Source organism: Argentina silus, assembly GCF_951799395.1.
Source record: "Argentina silus genome assembly, chromosome: 20".
NCBI classification, from domain to species: domain Eukaryota; kingdom Metazoa; phylum Chordata; class Actinopteri; order Argentiniformes; family Argentinidae; genus Argentina; species Argentina silus.
Window position 1 is genome coordinate 2,229,972 of NC_139674.1, and position 17,522 is coordinate 2,247,493.

At 42.5% G+C, this 17,522-nt stretch overlaps 1 protein-coding gene across 1 annotated transcript in view; it reads left to right on the forward strand.

Moving 5' to 3' along the window:
* LOC310820249 (anoctamin-4-like) overlaps positions 1-17,522 on the forward strand; it is a gene marked incomplete at both ends in the record, with an annotated part of 89,269 nt that overhangs the window by 21,441 nt on the left and 50,306 nt on the right. The window contains 5 exons of the mRNA XM_083691831.1: positions 1,042-1,224; positions 3,307-3,455; positions 4,514-4,666; positions 5,783-5,883; positions 6,296-6,340. Of these exons, the coding sequence (XP_083547957.1) occupies positions 1,042-1,224; positions 3,307-3,455; positions 4,514-4,666; positions 5,783-5,883; positions 6,296-6,340 (631 nt within the window). The remainder of the gene's footprint in view (positions 1-1,041; positions 1,225-3,306; positions 3,456-4,513; positions 4,667-5,782; positions 5,884-6,295; positions 6,341-17,522) is intronic.

Below are 17,522 nucleotides of genomic sequence, written 5' to 3' on the forward strand. Positions count from 1 at the left end.
CCAGGGGATATTTTTCATTGATAGAGTACTTTGTTCCTTTCAGTTCTCTTCCTCTCTCAAGCATCGCCATGTAATGGGTAAGCATTGCAACAATTGGTTGTGGTTTGTTGGGTTTTTTTGCCAAAGCGATGTGCCTGTTGAAAATCCAGTTTTTTAGCCTGTTCTGCTGTCATCTTGAGTTGTTCTTTCATGAAGGTGTTTACATTGTTTTCCGTCACAATGTAAACCTCCTTGTCTCCCTCTTCCATTCCCATCATCACAATATTATGTTGCATACTTCTGCATGTTAAATCCAGTAGTTTTCATTTGCTTGTTTTCATTTGAGCTTTTCCGTTGTAGTTTGGAGGGTGGTCACCGTGGTCCAGAGTGCTTTGTTTTCAGTTCTTATGTCTTCAATGAGTTTGTTGTTATATTCTACCTCTACCTTGATCGACTCTATATCCCCATCGACCCCATCTCTGTTGTATTTGGTACAGTAGGCCTTGCTTCTTCTGTTTCGCTAGAGAATAGTTATTGTATCTTCGTTTTTTAAATCAGCATGTCATTACATTGATCAATAAAACATTCTAGCTCTGCTATTTCATCCAGTTAAAAAAAAAAAAAAAGAAGATGCCTACTTATCAAACAATATCCATAGGACGCTTTGTGGAGATCCGCACGACATCGCTGCCATATCTGTCACATGACTCCTGATTACTTGATCATAGGTAGCATCTAAAGCTTTGTTTGTAGTTTGATTAAATTGTTTTTAACATATTTAGAGATGTTGTCTAGCAACCTTATCAAGTTAGCCAGTTAATGGAAACCTAGGTCCAGCTCAGCTCAACTCAGCTTCAATTTGCCAATGTAAACCTGGTATAAGGGTGTTTTGTGGGCCAACATGCAGTCTCACTCATTCTGATCGCTGATTATATGTATTACCAGCCGCCATCTTTTCCAGGTGTATTCGTCACTACATAGGCCTGCTTTCACTGATGACATGTTCCTCTAGCACTCTTCCCCCTCTCTTTCTTACTTTCTCTCCCTCCCCCATTCTTCCAGGTATAAGTTTATCTCTTCATGGGGCTGAGCTCCAGTGGCAGAGCCCCCATAGACGCAGCGTGCCCCAGGCCTCCTCCCCCGGGTGTGAGGTGGCAGCCCCCACCAGGCCACCAGTCGCCATGCAGAAGTCCTCCTCAGGATCTCCAGACTCCGCCAGCACACAGGACGACGCCCCTCCTCTCGGTGAGGCCTGTGCCATCTGTCAAAGGAACGTACCCCGAGTTTAGTTGCTGATTGTTTATCTGGTATTTTGCAATCATGGTTCTTTAATGATATGGTACAAATCAGGTTCTCACCATATTAAACCAAATAATCCTTAGTTTTAATGTACCAGTTTTTGCGCCACAGATTTGAGGTGCTTCAAATGGAGACGGGGGTCTACATTTTACCAGCACCAGGGTTTAGTCAGGAACACTCATGTCTTAGTTTAACCATTTATTGAATATAAAATGGTTATACAATTAGGCTTAGCATATTTTGAGAGCTCTCTGCCTGGGAGTTATAAAAGACTACAACACATACATGTATATTACATGGCAGGGAGCACATACATCTATCAACCACCCGGTAGATACAGTACAGACAGAGCAGGCGGAGGCTGGGGGTGGTGGTGGTGGGAACAAAAATAATAGCAACATTCTCATGTCACAGTAACGACCAACACTACCAGCAACAGTATTGTAGGCTACACAAAGGTGTTTAGACCACTTAAATAGGCTGCCATATTATCATGTAAATAGCTGATCTGTCATCTGACAGACAGCTAGCACTAACTTATAGTTTCCTGTCTGAACTAAGCTCACTCCACTTCAGTCAGTGGACACTGACACTCACATCTTGAAGTATTCATTGAATACAAAATAGTTATACAATAGATTACAACACAAAATGTATATTACATGGCAGGGAGCTAGACGAACCATCCATTAGCCAATAGGATATACAGTGCCCTGCATGGGACAGTGCAGCATTTTTTTCTTCTTTTTGCTCTACACTACAAATGTTAAAACAATTTCTATGAGGTAAAGTAGGGATTCTCAGCTTGTATTTGATGGTATTTCTGTACATATTGATGTCACCGTTCAGAAATTACAACACCTTTTATACATAGTCCACCCTGTTTCTGGCCATCAAAAGTGATAGGACAGATTCATCAAATGTCCAAATTAAGCACTCATGTTTAGTATTTGGTCGACAATCCTTTGCATGCAATAACTTCCTAAAGCCTGCGACCCATTGACCCCACCAGGCGCTGGGTATCTTCTCTGGTGATGCTCTGTTAGGCCTGTACTGCAGCCATCTTCAGTTGTTTGTTTTGAGAACTTTCTGCCTCAAGTCTCCTCTTCAGCAAATTAAATGTATGTTCAATAGGATTTAAATCTGGAGATTGACTTGGCTATTGACTTTTGGGTTATTGTCCTGCTGTATGATGAAGTGCCATCCAATGAGTTTGGAGGCGTTTGCTTGTACTTGAGATGACACTGTTTCTGTACACTTCAGAATTCATCCATCAGCAGTTACATCATCAATGAAGACAACCGGGGGAAATGTTTTAGCGCAGTCTAAAAGTGCATTTATTTTGTATCGCACTTTTTGAGGGATCATTTAAAGGGGGAGAAAGCGTGCTGGATATATAGTCACGCCTTTGTTTGTTAATTGGACACGATCAAGAAAAAGATTGCCCTCCCCCATCAGTATATGTTAAGATTAAACATTCAACTCCGAGCGAGAGAGGCAGAGTCGGATATTTTTGATGACGAATAGCGTACTATTGAGAGGCCGTGTTGGTAAAAATGACAACCATTATTAACTAATTTGGCCACGTCTCTCTTCAATGTCTTCCACAGCAGAGGCGTGTCTTTGTTTCCCTATAGCCGACTGGAATCGACATTTTACAATGTATTCCCCTTGGTTTCACCAATTCCATATTGCTGCAGCCTTTTGGACTTGCAGTGACTAGTAAATAACTGAGGCTCTCATTAATTATTACAAATACAAATACGATTTACACAAGTCATCAATATAGGCAACAGGGTCCATCCGACTGCAGCCATCTATTTTCTCAGAAATATGTAGAGGGGAAAGGAGGCACACAGGCAACGAGCATGGCGTTATTTCTATTACAGCATTTTGGATGACTGTCATTTCAAGGTACCCAATAGTGGTGCATAAAAAGAGTGGTGGGTTGTGTTTTCTGAAACCTGCAACAACAAAAAAACATTGCTCTATGACTTATGTTGTGTAATGTGACTTTTTCCCTTTCAGCAGTGAAGGATGTGAACGTGCTTCTGGAGGGAGAGAAGTCAGAGGCGACGAGCAACCCGTCCAAAGCTGACGACTCAACACTGCTCAACCTGGGGCCCCACAGCAGTATCCTGGACGACAACACCAGGACAGACCCTGTGCTCCCAGAGGTGAGAGTTCATTGATGTTTCAGAACAAAACAAACTAAAAAAGTGTATTTACCCACTGTGTGTGCAACTTTTTGTTCCAACCCAGTACCAATACTCCTGAGTCAACTGTTAGTGGTTTAAGTTGAAGGTTGGTTATCCATAATGTGTATTAAAGGATACGTTTAGATTTTTTTAACCAAATCTCAATTTCTGGTGTAAATGGCATGCTATAGAAGGGTACAGACACTTTGTTGTGAAATTTCATGATTTTTGAGAAACTTACCCCCCTCATCAGGCTACAATGGAAGTGCTAGGGGCAATTAAGCAACCGTAGCAACCGTGAACAAAGGCCAATTTATATTTTTGGTCCAAAAAGTCCAACAAAATGGAATATAACATTTCGGAAACAGTTTAAAAAATGACTTATTTGGGTGTTTTTAGCTGTTTTGTTCGTGGTTGCTTAATTGTACCCAAGCACTTCTATTGTAGCCTGATGAGGGGGGTAAGTTTCTCAAACCAAGCTCTCCGGGACATTTCTCTCTTAAAAGATTTTAAATGTGCAGTTTTCCAGATAGATAATGGACTACAAATATACCCTCAATAGAGTGGGCTACATACAATAGCTCAGGATCTTCCTTGAAACCCTGTTGACATGGTGCAGTCAAAATTGGTGTGAGATTTTTTCTTGCTTTCTTTGCTTCTTTGTACTCATATAGTCTGACAGACTCAGTGGACATTGTTAACCTACAGTATTGGGAGAAGTAGATATAGTAGATATCTTGTTAAGCCCTAGTACATAGGATTGAATGGCTAGTTGGTTATAGTGTTAATCGTCATTAGCTCTGCAAAGTCTGTTTTAGTTGTTTTTTCCTCTTGATGAACATAACAAATAACAGTGGTTATTTACAACACAATTGAGGTTCAATGTCTCTGATGATCATATTTTACTTGTATATTCTCTTTTTTGTTCTCTCACTAAATTACTCTCTATTTTTCTCTCTCTTTCTATTTTTCTCTCTCTCTCTCTATTTTTTCTCTCTCTCTCTCTCTCTCTCTCTCTCACCCTTCCCTCCCCTCAGGGAGGCAGAAGTAGGTCCAGTGGCCTGTGCTTCAGTGACGGCAAGTGCCGCATTGACTACATCCTGGTCTACAGGAAGTCCAGTCCACAGTCTGAGAAGAGAGAGGTGTTTGAACGCAACGTCCGGGTGGAGGGCCTGCAGATGGAGAAGGAGGTGATTAGTGCCATTACTAACTGGAGTACTGCCACTCATAAACCAATACAAATATGCTGAAGGCTCGTTTTTTCAAGAGTGGTATGGTGTGTATTTATGTGTGTGTGTGTGTGTGTGTGTGTGTGTGTGTGTGTGTGTGTGAGAGAGAGAGAGAGAGAGAGAGAGGGTGGGTGAGTGAGTGTGTGAGAGAGATGATGTGTGAGTGTCGCTGCCCTTTCTATACTCTCTGCTGATGCAGTAGCATCAAGGTCATCTTGTAGAGCGTTCGCAGGGACTACAGTTCTTCTTTCCTTTAATCGCTCTCTCTCTACTTTGCTGGGATATACTTTTTTATATTTTGGTAATGTGAGGGTAGCTCCTGTTTCATATGCTGGTATTAAGACTGTAACACAAGGCTGAGTTGGAAAACAAAAAGTGCTATAGAGGCACACAAAAAATGAACAAAACTGTGTGTCCTGGCTTAGCGGTACCACCATATACTGTATTCCTGAAGGTCTTGGTTTAGCAACCCGGTCCGGCAGTCTTCCCTCTCTACTTTATCACTGTCTAAATAAATGTAAAAAAAATGAAAGGGGAGTAGAATTGAGCAACAGTAAAACTATGCATACTTGACCAATCTGACACTCACTGTCACTCACTGTATCTGAAAAGGAAGTCATATTTTGTCTTTTGCATGGTTGGTCCTACGTTAAACGAATTACAACTTCTAAAGGCTTTAGAGAACACTCTGAGTCATCATAAACCCTACACAGATGCATCATAAACAGTCTATTAACCTATGTCATGCTATATAAAAGGTGACATACAGTAACAGCTTACTCTGTCAGGTGCAATGCCAAATGTGGCGTAATCCACTAAGCAACATCCCAAAGAGTGACATGCAAATTATGATGCTATGCTAATTCGCAATAAAATGTTCTACCCAGTTGTTTTGGGGACAGTTATCACTTAAATAAAATAACTCACTAGCTATTATGTTTGCCAATACCATTATGTTTACCTACAGACATTTTAGGGCCCCACTGTGAACAAAAACAGGTTCAGGGGTGGGTTGAAAATGTAGTCATAGGTTATGACTATTACTTGAGCTATAATAAGTTGTTTTCCCTCTACCAGTTCTCTCTGACGAACAGTGATGTGATCTTTCTGAAGCTGCATGCGCCGTGGGAGGTTCTATGTCGCTACGCTGAACTTATGAACATTCGTATGCCCTTCAGGTACAGTAAGCAGACAAACATACCACTGCTCATCTAAAGACAAACACTTGCTTCTGCTAGTGAAATTGCCACCTGTAGAATTCCGAGAATTATTTTCATTGTTTGAATTCATTGGCATTGGCATTTTCTCTTGGGAATATGAATAACTTTTTTGTCACTATTGGCTCTATTTAGCAGAAACAAAATCCAGCCCACTCTCTCTCTCCCTCTATGCACATACTTGCACACACATGACAAGGCGGCAAAGTATGATACCATACCAGTATTAGTGATCTTTGTTTTTTGAATGTACAGTCCAAAGACTTTCTATTATTTGCTACTGTCTGTTACAGTAAACTATGCTGTTCACTTAGATTGTAGGTTAGGTTGTAGGTTGGGTTACAGTGGTTCATAATGTTTCTCTTTTTTTAAGGAGGAAAACCTATTATTTGCAACGACGGTATAAGTTCATGAGTAGGTGAGTGGTTATTATTGATTATTTGAATGAATTAATCAATGGTTGATTGATTGGATCATTTGAAATCAGACCTGGGTCTTAATACTTGTATACTTTGTATGTAAAATTGTATGACTAATTGTATGACCAATGACCAAAGTATAGTATTTGGTCATTTGAAAATAAACATCCCAGAACAGCAAAGTATTTAGGGATTTAGCGATTAAACATTACAACCACTAGGAAGCTTTTAGAAAGCTTCAATGTTACATACTGGACCTTTAACTTGTTAATTCATGCATTTGAATTTGACATAGAAATATCTTTCATATCAAGAACTGGAGTCGATATCAAACTAAAGTATGAGATATCAAAACAATTGTCAGGGTATCATGTTATAAAATGATGATATCAACTTAAAAAACCTCAAAATATTGATATCACAGATTAGAAATGTGATATGATATCATACTTCAATGTTTTATTTCAATACTAATTAACATGGTGATCAATGTCAATGACAGCTAAACGGTTATGTTTTTGAGTGTAACATTTCAACTTTGATGCATAAATTGAAAAGTATGGTCCTGTATGAAATTATAAAAAATGTTAGTTTCACTAAGTTAGATTCTCCATTTAAATTAAGAGTCTGACGGCGCACCCATCGAAAAGATGGAAAGTGGTGCATCCGGTGAATTTCACCAGCGGCACGCAGATTCTACCGACTAATGGAGAGGAGTGCTTCAAATGGAGACAGGGATTTCAACCAGATTTATTTTAAACTAATAATTTAATGCAAAATGCCTGCACGAAAACCTTTTCAGCTAACTCCACGTTTTCACTTCAGGCAATGCATGTACATCAGTTTCAGTTTATAAACAATAGCATGGGTGGACTTCCTTTCAACTTCCGACAGCACTTTTTACCTCCTGAACCCCCAGAATCTCAATTGAGAGATGAGAACAATTAAAGAAGCAGGATTGTGCCCTCTTTTCACTGCAATGGAAATTGAAATGATAATTCAGAAGTCTTCTCCTCTCTTTGCTCAATGCAAACTACTTCTAACTGAAACAATGAATCTGTCAATCATTTTCATGTTTTTATCCAGCATATGTCTTAGTTACATGACCTTGAAACTACTGTAGCAAAGGACCTGTGTGGTTGATATGCAGTCGTTATCCAGTTTGGAAATGTTTGTGGAAACATGAACACAGAAATGAGCCGGCCAGCAGAGACAGTCACATTCGCTAAACCATAGTTTCAAACAAATCCGTTCATTCCCCAAACAAAACACAGACAAGACTTTAATGTAAAAAAATGATTTACTTGGGGAAAATCATCATTACAGCCTTATTCTAAAATGGATCAAATTCATTTTTCCCTCATCAATCTACACACAATACCCCATAATGACAAAGCCAAAACAGGTTTTTAGCCAAACAGTTTTTGGCTTTGTCATTATGGGGTATTGTGTGTAGATTGATGAGGGGAAAAATGAATTTGATCCATTTTAGAATAAGGCTGTAACATAACAAAATGTGGAAAAAGTGAAGGGGCCTGAATACTTTCCGAATGGACTGTAGTTACAAACTTCTTTGCACAAGAAGGCTTTCGTTGCTTTGGTTGGCTGCAGCACTGAGAAATGCTTGTGGCTCGCAGGCAGTAGGTCGCCAATGAGCCCAACACGCAAGTCGCAGGTTACACACCCACAACAAGTGGTAGATGCCCAGAAACATCCCGGACATTTTGGAAAAGCAAATTCAGGGTCTTGGTAGCTGCACGCACTGTCACAGACTGCCAATGCATTATAAGTAATAAGTCGTTATGGTTTTTTAGTGACATTTTTTAAAGGGAAAAAGCTACATATTGCACCTTTTAATACTTAAAATACCCTCTCCAGTCAAAATCAAACATTTTATTATAATGTTATAAGCATATTAATATACAACCATTTTGGTCCGAAATAAGCAATTTTGTTCCAAAAATAGATATGTAGATCCAAAGTGGAAATCCTTATAAACTGAGATATGTAGGTTTGATGACGCACAGACGTCCATCCAGTTCTCTGCCCATCCCCTATGCCCTTTTTTGGTAAAAGGTAACTCCCCCCTCAAATAGAAGTTTGTAATGTTGCAAGCCTATAAGGTCGGCGCATAAGCACTGCTGTGCCCACAAGACTGTGTTATATTATTGCTTCATTTGTTCCATATTTTAACAGCTAAGGTGATTTTGTTACAGCACAGTAAATTCCGATGAAGACAACCAAATGATTTTCTGAAAGGCATTGATCGAAGGTACTACATTTGCATTGTCAAAAGGTATTTTCAATTGGGTAACAGTAAATCTATTGATTAGTAAACAGCAACATAACATTGACCTATTATTCTTTGACTAAGTGAAAAAGCTACAGCGATGCGGGAGAGACAATATTGTAGCAAATGGCGGTGAGGAGTAGCTTGCCTTAAGCCAGTATTGAAGTTACAACCTTCCACTTCCAAAATGGCCCTGCTAGCCACCGCACCAAGAGAGTTAACTCCCTTGAGATGCTAACGAGCCTCATACAGGGTCCTTACACTATTGTTGGCCTTTCGGTTGGCAGTTACAATAAGGATTGGCTGGGCAATTTGGCTATGTACTGTTAATAACAAAACATACTGTAATATTAATAATCTGACTCCATTTGATTTAATTAACACTGTCCAAAGAATTGTTGAGTTTGGGTTGGATAGAGCAAGAATGGTCAAGTGAGAATAAATCAAATTAGGCTTTAATAACATTGTAAACATAAACATATCTATTACAAGGCAAATGCATCATAAATAATTGTTACATTCTACGCTCATAGTAAATTAGAGAAAGAGCAGAGAGATGATGAGAGGTCAGACCCCATGGCCATACTCACAGACAACAGCAAGACAGAGAGCATGATATGCTCCTCTACCTTCTGTTTTATACCCGTCTTTCAACCAATCAGACATTATCCTATCAGTTACAGTGAAATGAGACAACTTCAAAGTGAGGTTTCACAACAGCCATGTGGCACATCGGAGGGCGGTATCTCAGGGCCAGATTTGGGTTTTCCCCCTTCAGTCCACCCAGGAGGCGAAATGCATCAAAAGTGTGCATAAGAAAAGTCTTGAGAGACCTGCACCCCAGAAAAGATGTGAGCGATTGGCAATGGCAGCACAATTCCAGTCCAGTGTGTGGCTGGAGTCCATGTGATTATGGTAAAACCACTGTCCTTTTTCCAATACTTTTGGAGCCCTGAAATAGGGGTGTATGTTTAAAAAATGTTATACTTTCTAAATGGTGAACTCAATCTGAAAACAATCCCATTGCATTAAAGCTGAACATTTCTACTTTGATTTTAAAACTGAGCACTGTAACTTTCAGTTGTGCTGTGTGTTCCTGAAACTTTCTAATAGTAGAGTTTGCACATATTTTAAGATACAAATTTAAATTATTATTATATTGTTTATTGATTGTCCATCAGATATTAAGTCACCCAATAGTGAAGGGTAGGGTTATTTGTAGATTAATATAGTTTTTTTTCCAGCCATTCCTGAACCTTAGACCAAAAGTCAGACACCTGAGAGCAATACCAAAACAGATGATCTGTTGCTTCGGTTCCTCACTACAAAATCTGCATCATGTTCAATGCACCACATGGTGAGCATTCTTTTGGTTGCAATAATTGTATACAGCAGTTTTGTCACGGTTCCATCTGGCCACCAGAGGGCAGCAGAGATGGTCCCCAGAGACTATGGACTCCCAGGTGTTTTTCTGTTTGTGCTTTGTCTTAGCTTGGTAACGCCTACTTTGTGCGCTAGCCTCTCGAGCATGTTCTAGTTTATATCTTTTTATTCTGCCGTCTCAAGAATTCCTGGGTTTTATATTCTCTAGTGTTTTCCTTTGTATCCCTGAGGATTACTTAAGTAAAGTGCCTTTTTGCATTTCACTGCATTCCCTGGTCTGGTCTCCTCTCTGCGCCTGGGTCCTGCACGTCACAAAATTAAATTGAAAAAAGCGAAGTGATGTTTTATATATTGATTCATAGACCTGATGACATGGAATAGGAACATCAAACATCTGTTCCCAGCTATTTTGTGTCCTGTATGGGGCAGCGGTCAGTGTTTTTGATCTTAAATAAAACTGGTATACTGATCTATTTATACTAATCTTTGTGATTTTTAATATGAGGTAGACCAGTGTTTCTCAACCTTTTTTCAGTCGCGGCAGCCTTTGCATGAATGAAGAATCTCAAGGCACCCCAATATATTGTAGCGAACGGCGGGGCAGAGCAGCTTGCCTTAAGCGGGTATCGAACTCGCAACCTTCCGCTTACAAACCGGCCGCGCTAGCCACAACACCAAGAGAGTTAACTCACTTGGCGGAGCTGCTAACGGGCCTTACACAGGGTCGTTACAATATATATATATATTTTTTTTTTTAATGTTGATTATCATTAGAATACACACACTGTCTCTGACGAACAACAAATGCATGACGCATGTAGCCTACTACTCTTACACGCACGCATACACACACACACTATTCTCGCAGGAATGGATGACAGACACACACGTAGCTCCTGGTCCACAGCTCTCAGGCGCTCTCTGTATACGTCCGCTACGTTCCACGGTAAAGTCCGATCGGTTCCATTGAAATGGTTTTGGGTTCTTTGTTTTGTTATGAACACTGGGATATTTCATTTTTATTTCGTTTTTATTCGTCTGGGAACGTTGTCTTTTTTCGCCTCAAACAGTGGACCTCTCCCGCGTATTCTCTTTGATCGTGTTAGAGCGGGCGCTGTTTTGAATAATTCCAAAGCCGCGCTCATACTTTGAGCGGGCGCTGTTTTGAATAATTCCAAAGCCGCGCTCATACGTCCGCTACGTTCCACGGTAAAGTCCGATCGTTTCCATTGAAATGGTTTTGGGTTCCTTGTTTTGTGAGGAACTCATTTTTATTCATTTTTCCGCTGGGAACCCTATCTTTTTTCGCCTCAAACAGTGGACCTCTCCCGCGTATTCTCTTTGATCGTGTTAGAGCGGGCGCTGTTTTGAATAATTCCAAAGCCGCGCTCATACGTCCGCTACGTTCCAAGGTAAAGTCCGATCGTTTCCATTGAAATGGTTTTGGGTTCCTTGTTTTGTGAGGAACTCATTTTTATTCATTTTCCCGCTGGGAACCCTGTCTTTTTTCGCCTCAAACAGGGGACCTCTCCCGCGTATTCTCTTTGATCGTGTTAGAGCGGGCGCTGTTTTGAATAATTCCAAAGCCGCGCTCATACGTCCGCTACGTTCCAAGGTAAAGTCCGATGTTTCCATTGAAATGGTTTTGGGTTCTTTGTTTTGTTAGGAACACTGGGATATTTCATATTTATTTCGTTTTTATTCCTCTGGGAACGTTGTCTTTCTTCGCCCCAAACAGTGGACCTCTCCCGCGTATTCTCTTTGATCGTGTTAGAGCGGGCGCTGTTTTGAATAATTCCAAAGACGCGCTCATACGTCCGCTATGTTCCACGGTAAAGTCCGATCGTTTCCATTGAAATGGTTTTGGGTTCCTTGTTTTGTGAGGAACTCATTTTTATTCATTTTTCCGCTGGGAACCCTGTTTTTTTTCGCATCAAACAGTGGACCTCTCCCGCGTATTCTCTTTGATCGTGTTAGAGCGCGCGCTGTTTTGCATGGCGCCCCCCGTGGCAGACGTCTTTGTTTCGTCCTCCCGAAACCAACGTTGTTTATTTATTCTATTCTTAGTTTGCACCCTAAATGCAAAGTTCTTGCACGCATTAGTGAGTTACAACAGAGTAGCACTTCTGGACATCGGCAAAGCTCAACATGAGCTCATTTATAACTTAAAGGATTTCGACTTCTTACTGCGTCGGGACCCCGCTAACTATAGACGGGAAGGCCCAACAGCACCGGACGTGGGTGAGCAGCGCAGCCGACGGAGAGAGCGGTCAAGGCGGATACGTGGCAAGAGAGGTGGGCTACATGCCAGGCTAAAGGCTAGGGCAACACGACCACCGCTACCTAGCCTGCTGCTAGCTAACGTCCGCTCTCTCGAAAACAAGATGGATGAGCTAAGAACAAGGCTCATATTTTCACGGAAACCTGGCTCTCGGACATCATTCCAGACTCTACCATCCAGCTTGAAACACATTCTGTCTTCCGCGGGGACCGCACATTAGCCTCGGGGAAAACGAGAGGCGGTGGCGTCTGTGTCTATGTGAACAATAGATGGTGCTCGGATGTACAGGTTGTTGAAAGACACTGCTCGGCTAATATTGAACTTTTGATGGTGAAGTGCAGACCCTTTTATCTACCAAGGGAGTTCAGTGCAGTGTTTATTTTAGCTGTTTACATCCCGCCACAAGCGGACTCCACAACTGCACTGGGGCTGCTGCATGACATCATCAACAAGCATGAGACTGCACACCCAGACGCTGTGTTCACCGTAGTCGGAGATTTCAACCACCGCAACCTTAAGAGTGTACTCCCGAAATACCATCAATACGTGAACTTTCCGACGAGGGAGAAAAATACTCTTGACCACGTCTACAGCAACGTGAGAGGAGCCTACAAAGCTGTGCCCCGGCCACACTTCGGACAGTCCGACCACATCTCAACGTTCCTCTATCCAGCGTACAGACAACTCCTCAAGCAAGCCCCCCCAGTGAGTAAAAATGTTAAAGTGTGGACTGAGGAAACTGAACTGGTGTTGCAGGACTGCTTTGACAGAACAAACTGGGATGTGTTTAAAACTGCTGCTCTGAGGGATGACTCTACTGTGGATTTAGAGGAATATGCTTCCAGTGTAACTGGTTACATCAGTACATGTGTTGAAAATATTGTGCCCACAAAACGCTGCAGGACATATCCCAACCAAAAGCCCTGGATTAACTGCGAAGTTCGGTCCATGCTATGTGCTCGCTCCACTGCATTTGCTTCAGGCAACGCTGAGGACTACAAGAAGGCCAGATATGACCTGCGTAGATCCATTAAAGAGGCCAAGAGGCAATACAGACTGAAGCTGGAGGGATTCTATTCCACCGCAGATTCCCGACGCATGTGGCAAGGCCTGCAACACATCACAGGCTACCGGCAGAGGAGCAGGGGGGCCACAACCAGCCAACTCACACTGCCAGATGAGCTGAACGAGTTCTATGCACGCTTCGATACCCTCAACACCAACCAACAGAGAGGGATTTCGACCACGGAGCACACACAGGACTCATCACTCACTGTGACATCAGCAGAGGTGTGTACGGCTCTGAGGAGAATAAACCCACGGAAGGCAGCTGGCCCAGACAACATCTCCGGGCGTGCCCTCAGGGTCTGCTCATCAGAGCTGGCTGAGGTGCTGGCTGATATTTATAACATGTCACTAGCACAAGCTTTGGTGCCCACCTGCTTCAAGACAACCACCATCGTGCCCCTACCAAAGAAAAACACCGTGACCTGCCTGAATGACTATCGACCCGTCGCACTCACCCCAATAGTGATGAAGTGCTTTGAGAGGATAGTCATGACGCACATCAAGAGGACCATCCCAAACACCTTGGACCCTCTACAGTTTGCGTACCGTCAGAACCGGTCCACCGACGATGCAGTCAACGCCGTCATCCACACCACCCTCACACACTTAGAGGGAAAGGACACATATGTAAGACTACTCTTTATTGACTACAGTTCAGCATTTAACACGGTTATCCCACACAAACTCTGTGCAAAACTCCTCACTCTTGGACTGACACCTGCTCTCTGTAACTGGGTGCTGGACTTCCTATCAGACAGACCCCAGTCAGTCAGAGTAGGCAACCGCACATCAGGCACAAGAACCACAAGCACAGGGACCCCCGAGGGCTGCGTGCTGAGCCCCCTGCTGTACACCCTCTTCACATATGACTGCGTGGCCTCCCAGGATAACACCAGCATCATCAAGTTTGCGGATGATACGACAGTCATTGGACTGATCACCGGGGGGGCAGAGGCGGCATACAGAAGAGAGGTGGCGGATCTGGTGGCCTGGTGTCAGGACAATAATCTCTCCCTGAACGCAGACAAGACCAAGGAGATGATTATTGATCCACGAAAGAAGAGTGTGCAGCACACACCACTGCATATAGATGAGACAGAGGTGGATAGGGTGAAAACCTTCAAATTCCTCAGAACCTACATCAGCGAGGATCTTACCTGGTCTCACAATGCACAACAGAACATTAAGAAATCCCAGCAGCGACTGTACTTCTTAAGAAGGCTGAAGAAATTTGGCATGCCATCCAAAGTTCTCAGCAACTTCTATAGATGTACAGTTGAGAGCACCCTTACCAGTTCCATCACAGTCTGGTATGGAAACTGTACAGCCCAGGACAGGAAGGCACTCCAGCGTGTGATAAAAACTGCACAGTATATCTCAGGAGCAGCCTTCCCCTCACTTCAGGACATTTACAACACCAGGGTCACCAGGAGAACACACAACATCATCAGGGACTGTACACACCCCCAGCACAGACTCTTCACTCTCCTACCATCAGGCAGGCGCTACAGGAGTCTGAAATCTAGGACCACCAGACTGACAAACAGTTTCTATCCACAGGCCATCAGGCTTGTGAACAAGCTACCTCACAAAGCCCTCCCCCTTCCACCCCCCCACATCACTTGCATTACTTGACTTGACTGATCAACTGTGAACTCGACAGACATTCTGACTGCTGCTGTGACTTCACTACTGTTTGCACTACTACTGTTTGCACTAAATACCTCATGCAATTTGCAACAATGCATAAGCGCACTTTATAACTTTATAACTGTGATCCACCAGGTGCAATATAGAATTTGTATATGTATATATGGAACTAGTTTTTTTTTTCTTTAGTTTAGTCTGTTGTGTTAGGGGGGACTAGCAAAGTAAGATTTTCATTGTGTGGTGTAACTGTCTGTTTACTGTGCATTTGACTAATAAATATCTTGAATCTTGAATCTTGAATAATTCCAAAGCCGCGCTCATACGTCCGCTACGTTCCAAGGTAAAGTCCGATGTTTCCATTGAAATGGTTTTGGGTTCTTTGTTTTGTTAGGAACACTGGGATATTTCATATTTATTTCGTTTTTATTCCTCTGGGAACGTTGTCTTTTTTCGCCCCAAACAGTGGACCTCTCCCGCGTATTCTCTTTGATCGTGTTAGAGCGGGCGCTGTTTTGAATAATTCCAAAGACGCGCTCATACGTCCGCTATGTTCCACGGTAAAGTCCGATCGTTTCCATTGAAATGGTTTTGGGTTCCTTGTTTTGTGAGGAACTCATTTTTATTCATTTTTCCGCTGGGAACCCTGTTTTTTTTCGCATCAAACAGTGGACCTCTCCCGCGTATTCTCTTTGATCGTAATTCCAAAGCCGCGCTCATACGTCCGCTACGTTCCATGGTAAAGTCCGATCGTTTCCATTGAAATGGTTTTGGGTTCTTTGTTTTGTTAGGAACACTGGGATATTTCATTTTTATTTCGTTTTTATTCCTCTGGGAACGTTGCATTTTTTCGCCTCAAACAGTGGACTTCTCCCGCGTATTCTCTTTGATCGTGTTAGAGCGGGCGCTGTTTTGAATAATTCCAAAGCCGCGCTCATACGTCCGCTACGTTCCACGGTAAAGTCCGATCGTTTCCATTGAAATGGTTTTGGGTTCCTTGTTTTGTGAGGAACTCATTTTTATTTCTTTTTTCGCTGGGAACCCTGTCTTTTTTCGCCTCAAACAGTGGACCTCTCCCGCGTATTCTCTTTGATCGTGTTAGAGCGCGCGCTGTTTTGAATAATTCCAAAGCCGCGCTCATACGTCCGCTACGTTCCAAGGTAAAGTCCGATGTTTCCATTGAAATGGTTTTGGGTTCTTTGTTTTGTTAGGAACACTGGGATATTTCATTTTTATTTCGTTTTTATTCCTCTGGGAACCCTGTCTTTTTTCGCCTCAAACAGTGGACCTCTCCCGCGTATTCTCTTTGATCTTGCTAGAGCGGGCGCTGTTTTGAATAATTCCAAAGCCGCGCTCATACATCCGCTTGTTCTTGATGCAGGTTAAGCTCGAAAAGCTCAGTTCACACACATATGTCGTGGAAAAGGGTAACAGTATGTCAACGGCACTACTTGACACTATCGGGTATTCCTTTTCCAATGATATCCAAAATGTATCCAATGTCATATCTTGAAATTTCATCCTTAATGTAATCTTCTTTCATCTCTGCCATTTCTTTCATCAATGCTCCTGTGCCTGCATTGGCAGGTCGGCTGCGCTCTCCAAAGCGCACGAATTCCAAGGTTCACGGACCCAGTCAAAACCAGCAAAGGTCTCAGCTGGAAAATACTTATTAAATCTCTCGTCAAGGGTTTGCAGATGCTGAGAGATAAGGCCAGAAAGTTTTTTGCTGTTTGGATGTGCACTGTACAGGGGAAACATCTAAACTCTCCCCTGTTTCACACAAGAGCGCCAGAGAGTGAGTTTAGACTTGAAGCCACGCAATTTGTCTGATGAGCTTAGTAGATTTTCCTCTTTACCTTGCATTTTAGAATTAAGTTCATTAAATATATCGGCCAGGTATGCGAGTTTCGCGCACCATTGCGCATCTGCAATGAACTCTTTATATGCAGAATTCTCTCCCGCTAGAAACACTCTGACTTCTTCTCTTAACTCGTACAGTCGGTCCAAGCACTTTCCGCGTGAGAGCCAGCGGACATCCGTGTGCAGCAACAAGCTCTGATGCTCGGCTCCCATTTCCTCGCATAGAATGGAAAAAAGACGGGACTTTAACGGTCGCGCCTTTATGAAATTAACTATGTCCACTGCCCTGTCCAGTACATCTGAAAGATATTTTGGTAAAGTCTTGGCAACCAGTGCCTCCCTGTGAAGGAAACAATGCGTTGTGCGAACATTTTGGTTTTGCGCTTTGATCCTTCTGATGAAACCTTTGACATTGCCGGTCATCGCAGCAGCGCCATCGGTGCAGACACTGATAAAAATTTTCCAACTTAGACCTCCCTGTTCAAGGTACCCTGTTGTGACACGGTATATTTCCTCTCCCATTGTTTTGTGCGGCAAACACTTGCAAAATAAAAAATTCTCACGAATTTCTCCTCCATCAATAAATCTCACAAATCCCAAAAGTTGTGCGTGGCCACTCACGTCTGTTGATTCATCAACTTGCAGAGAG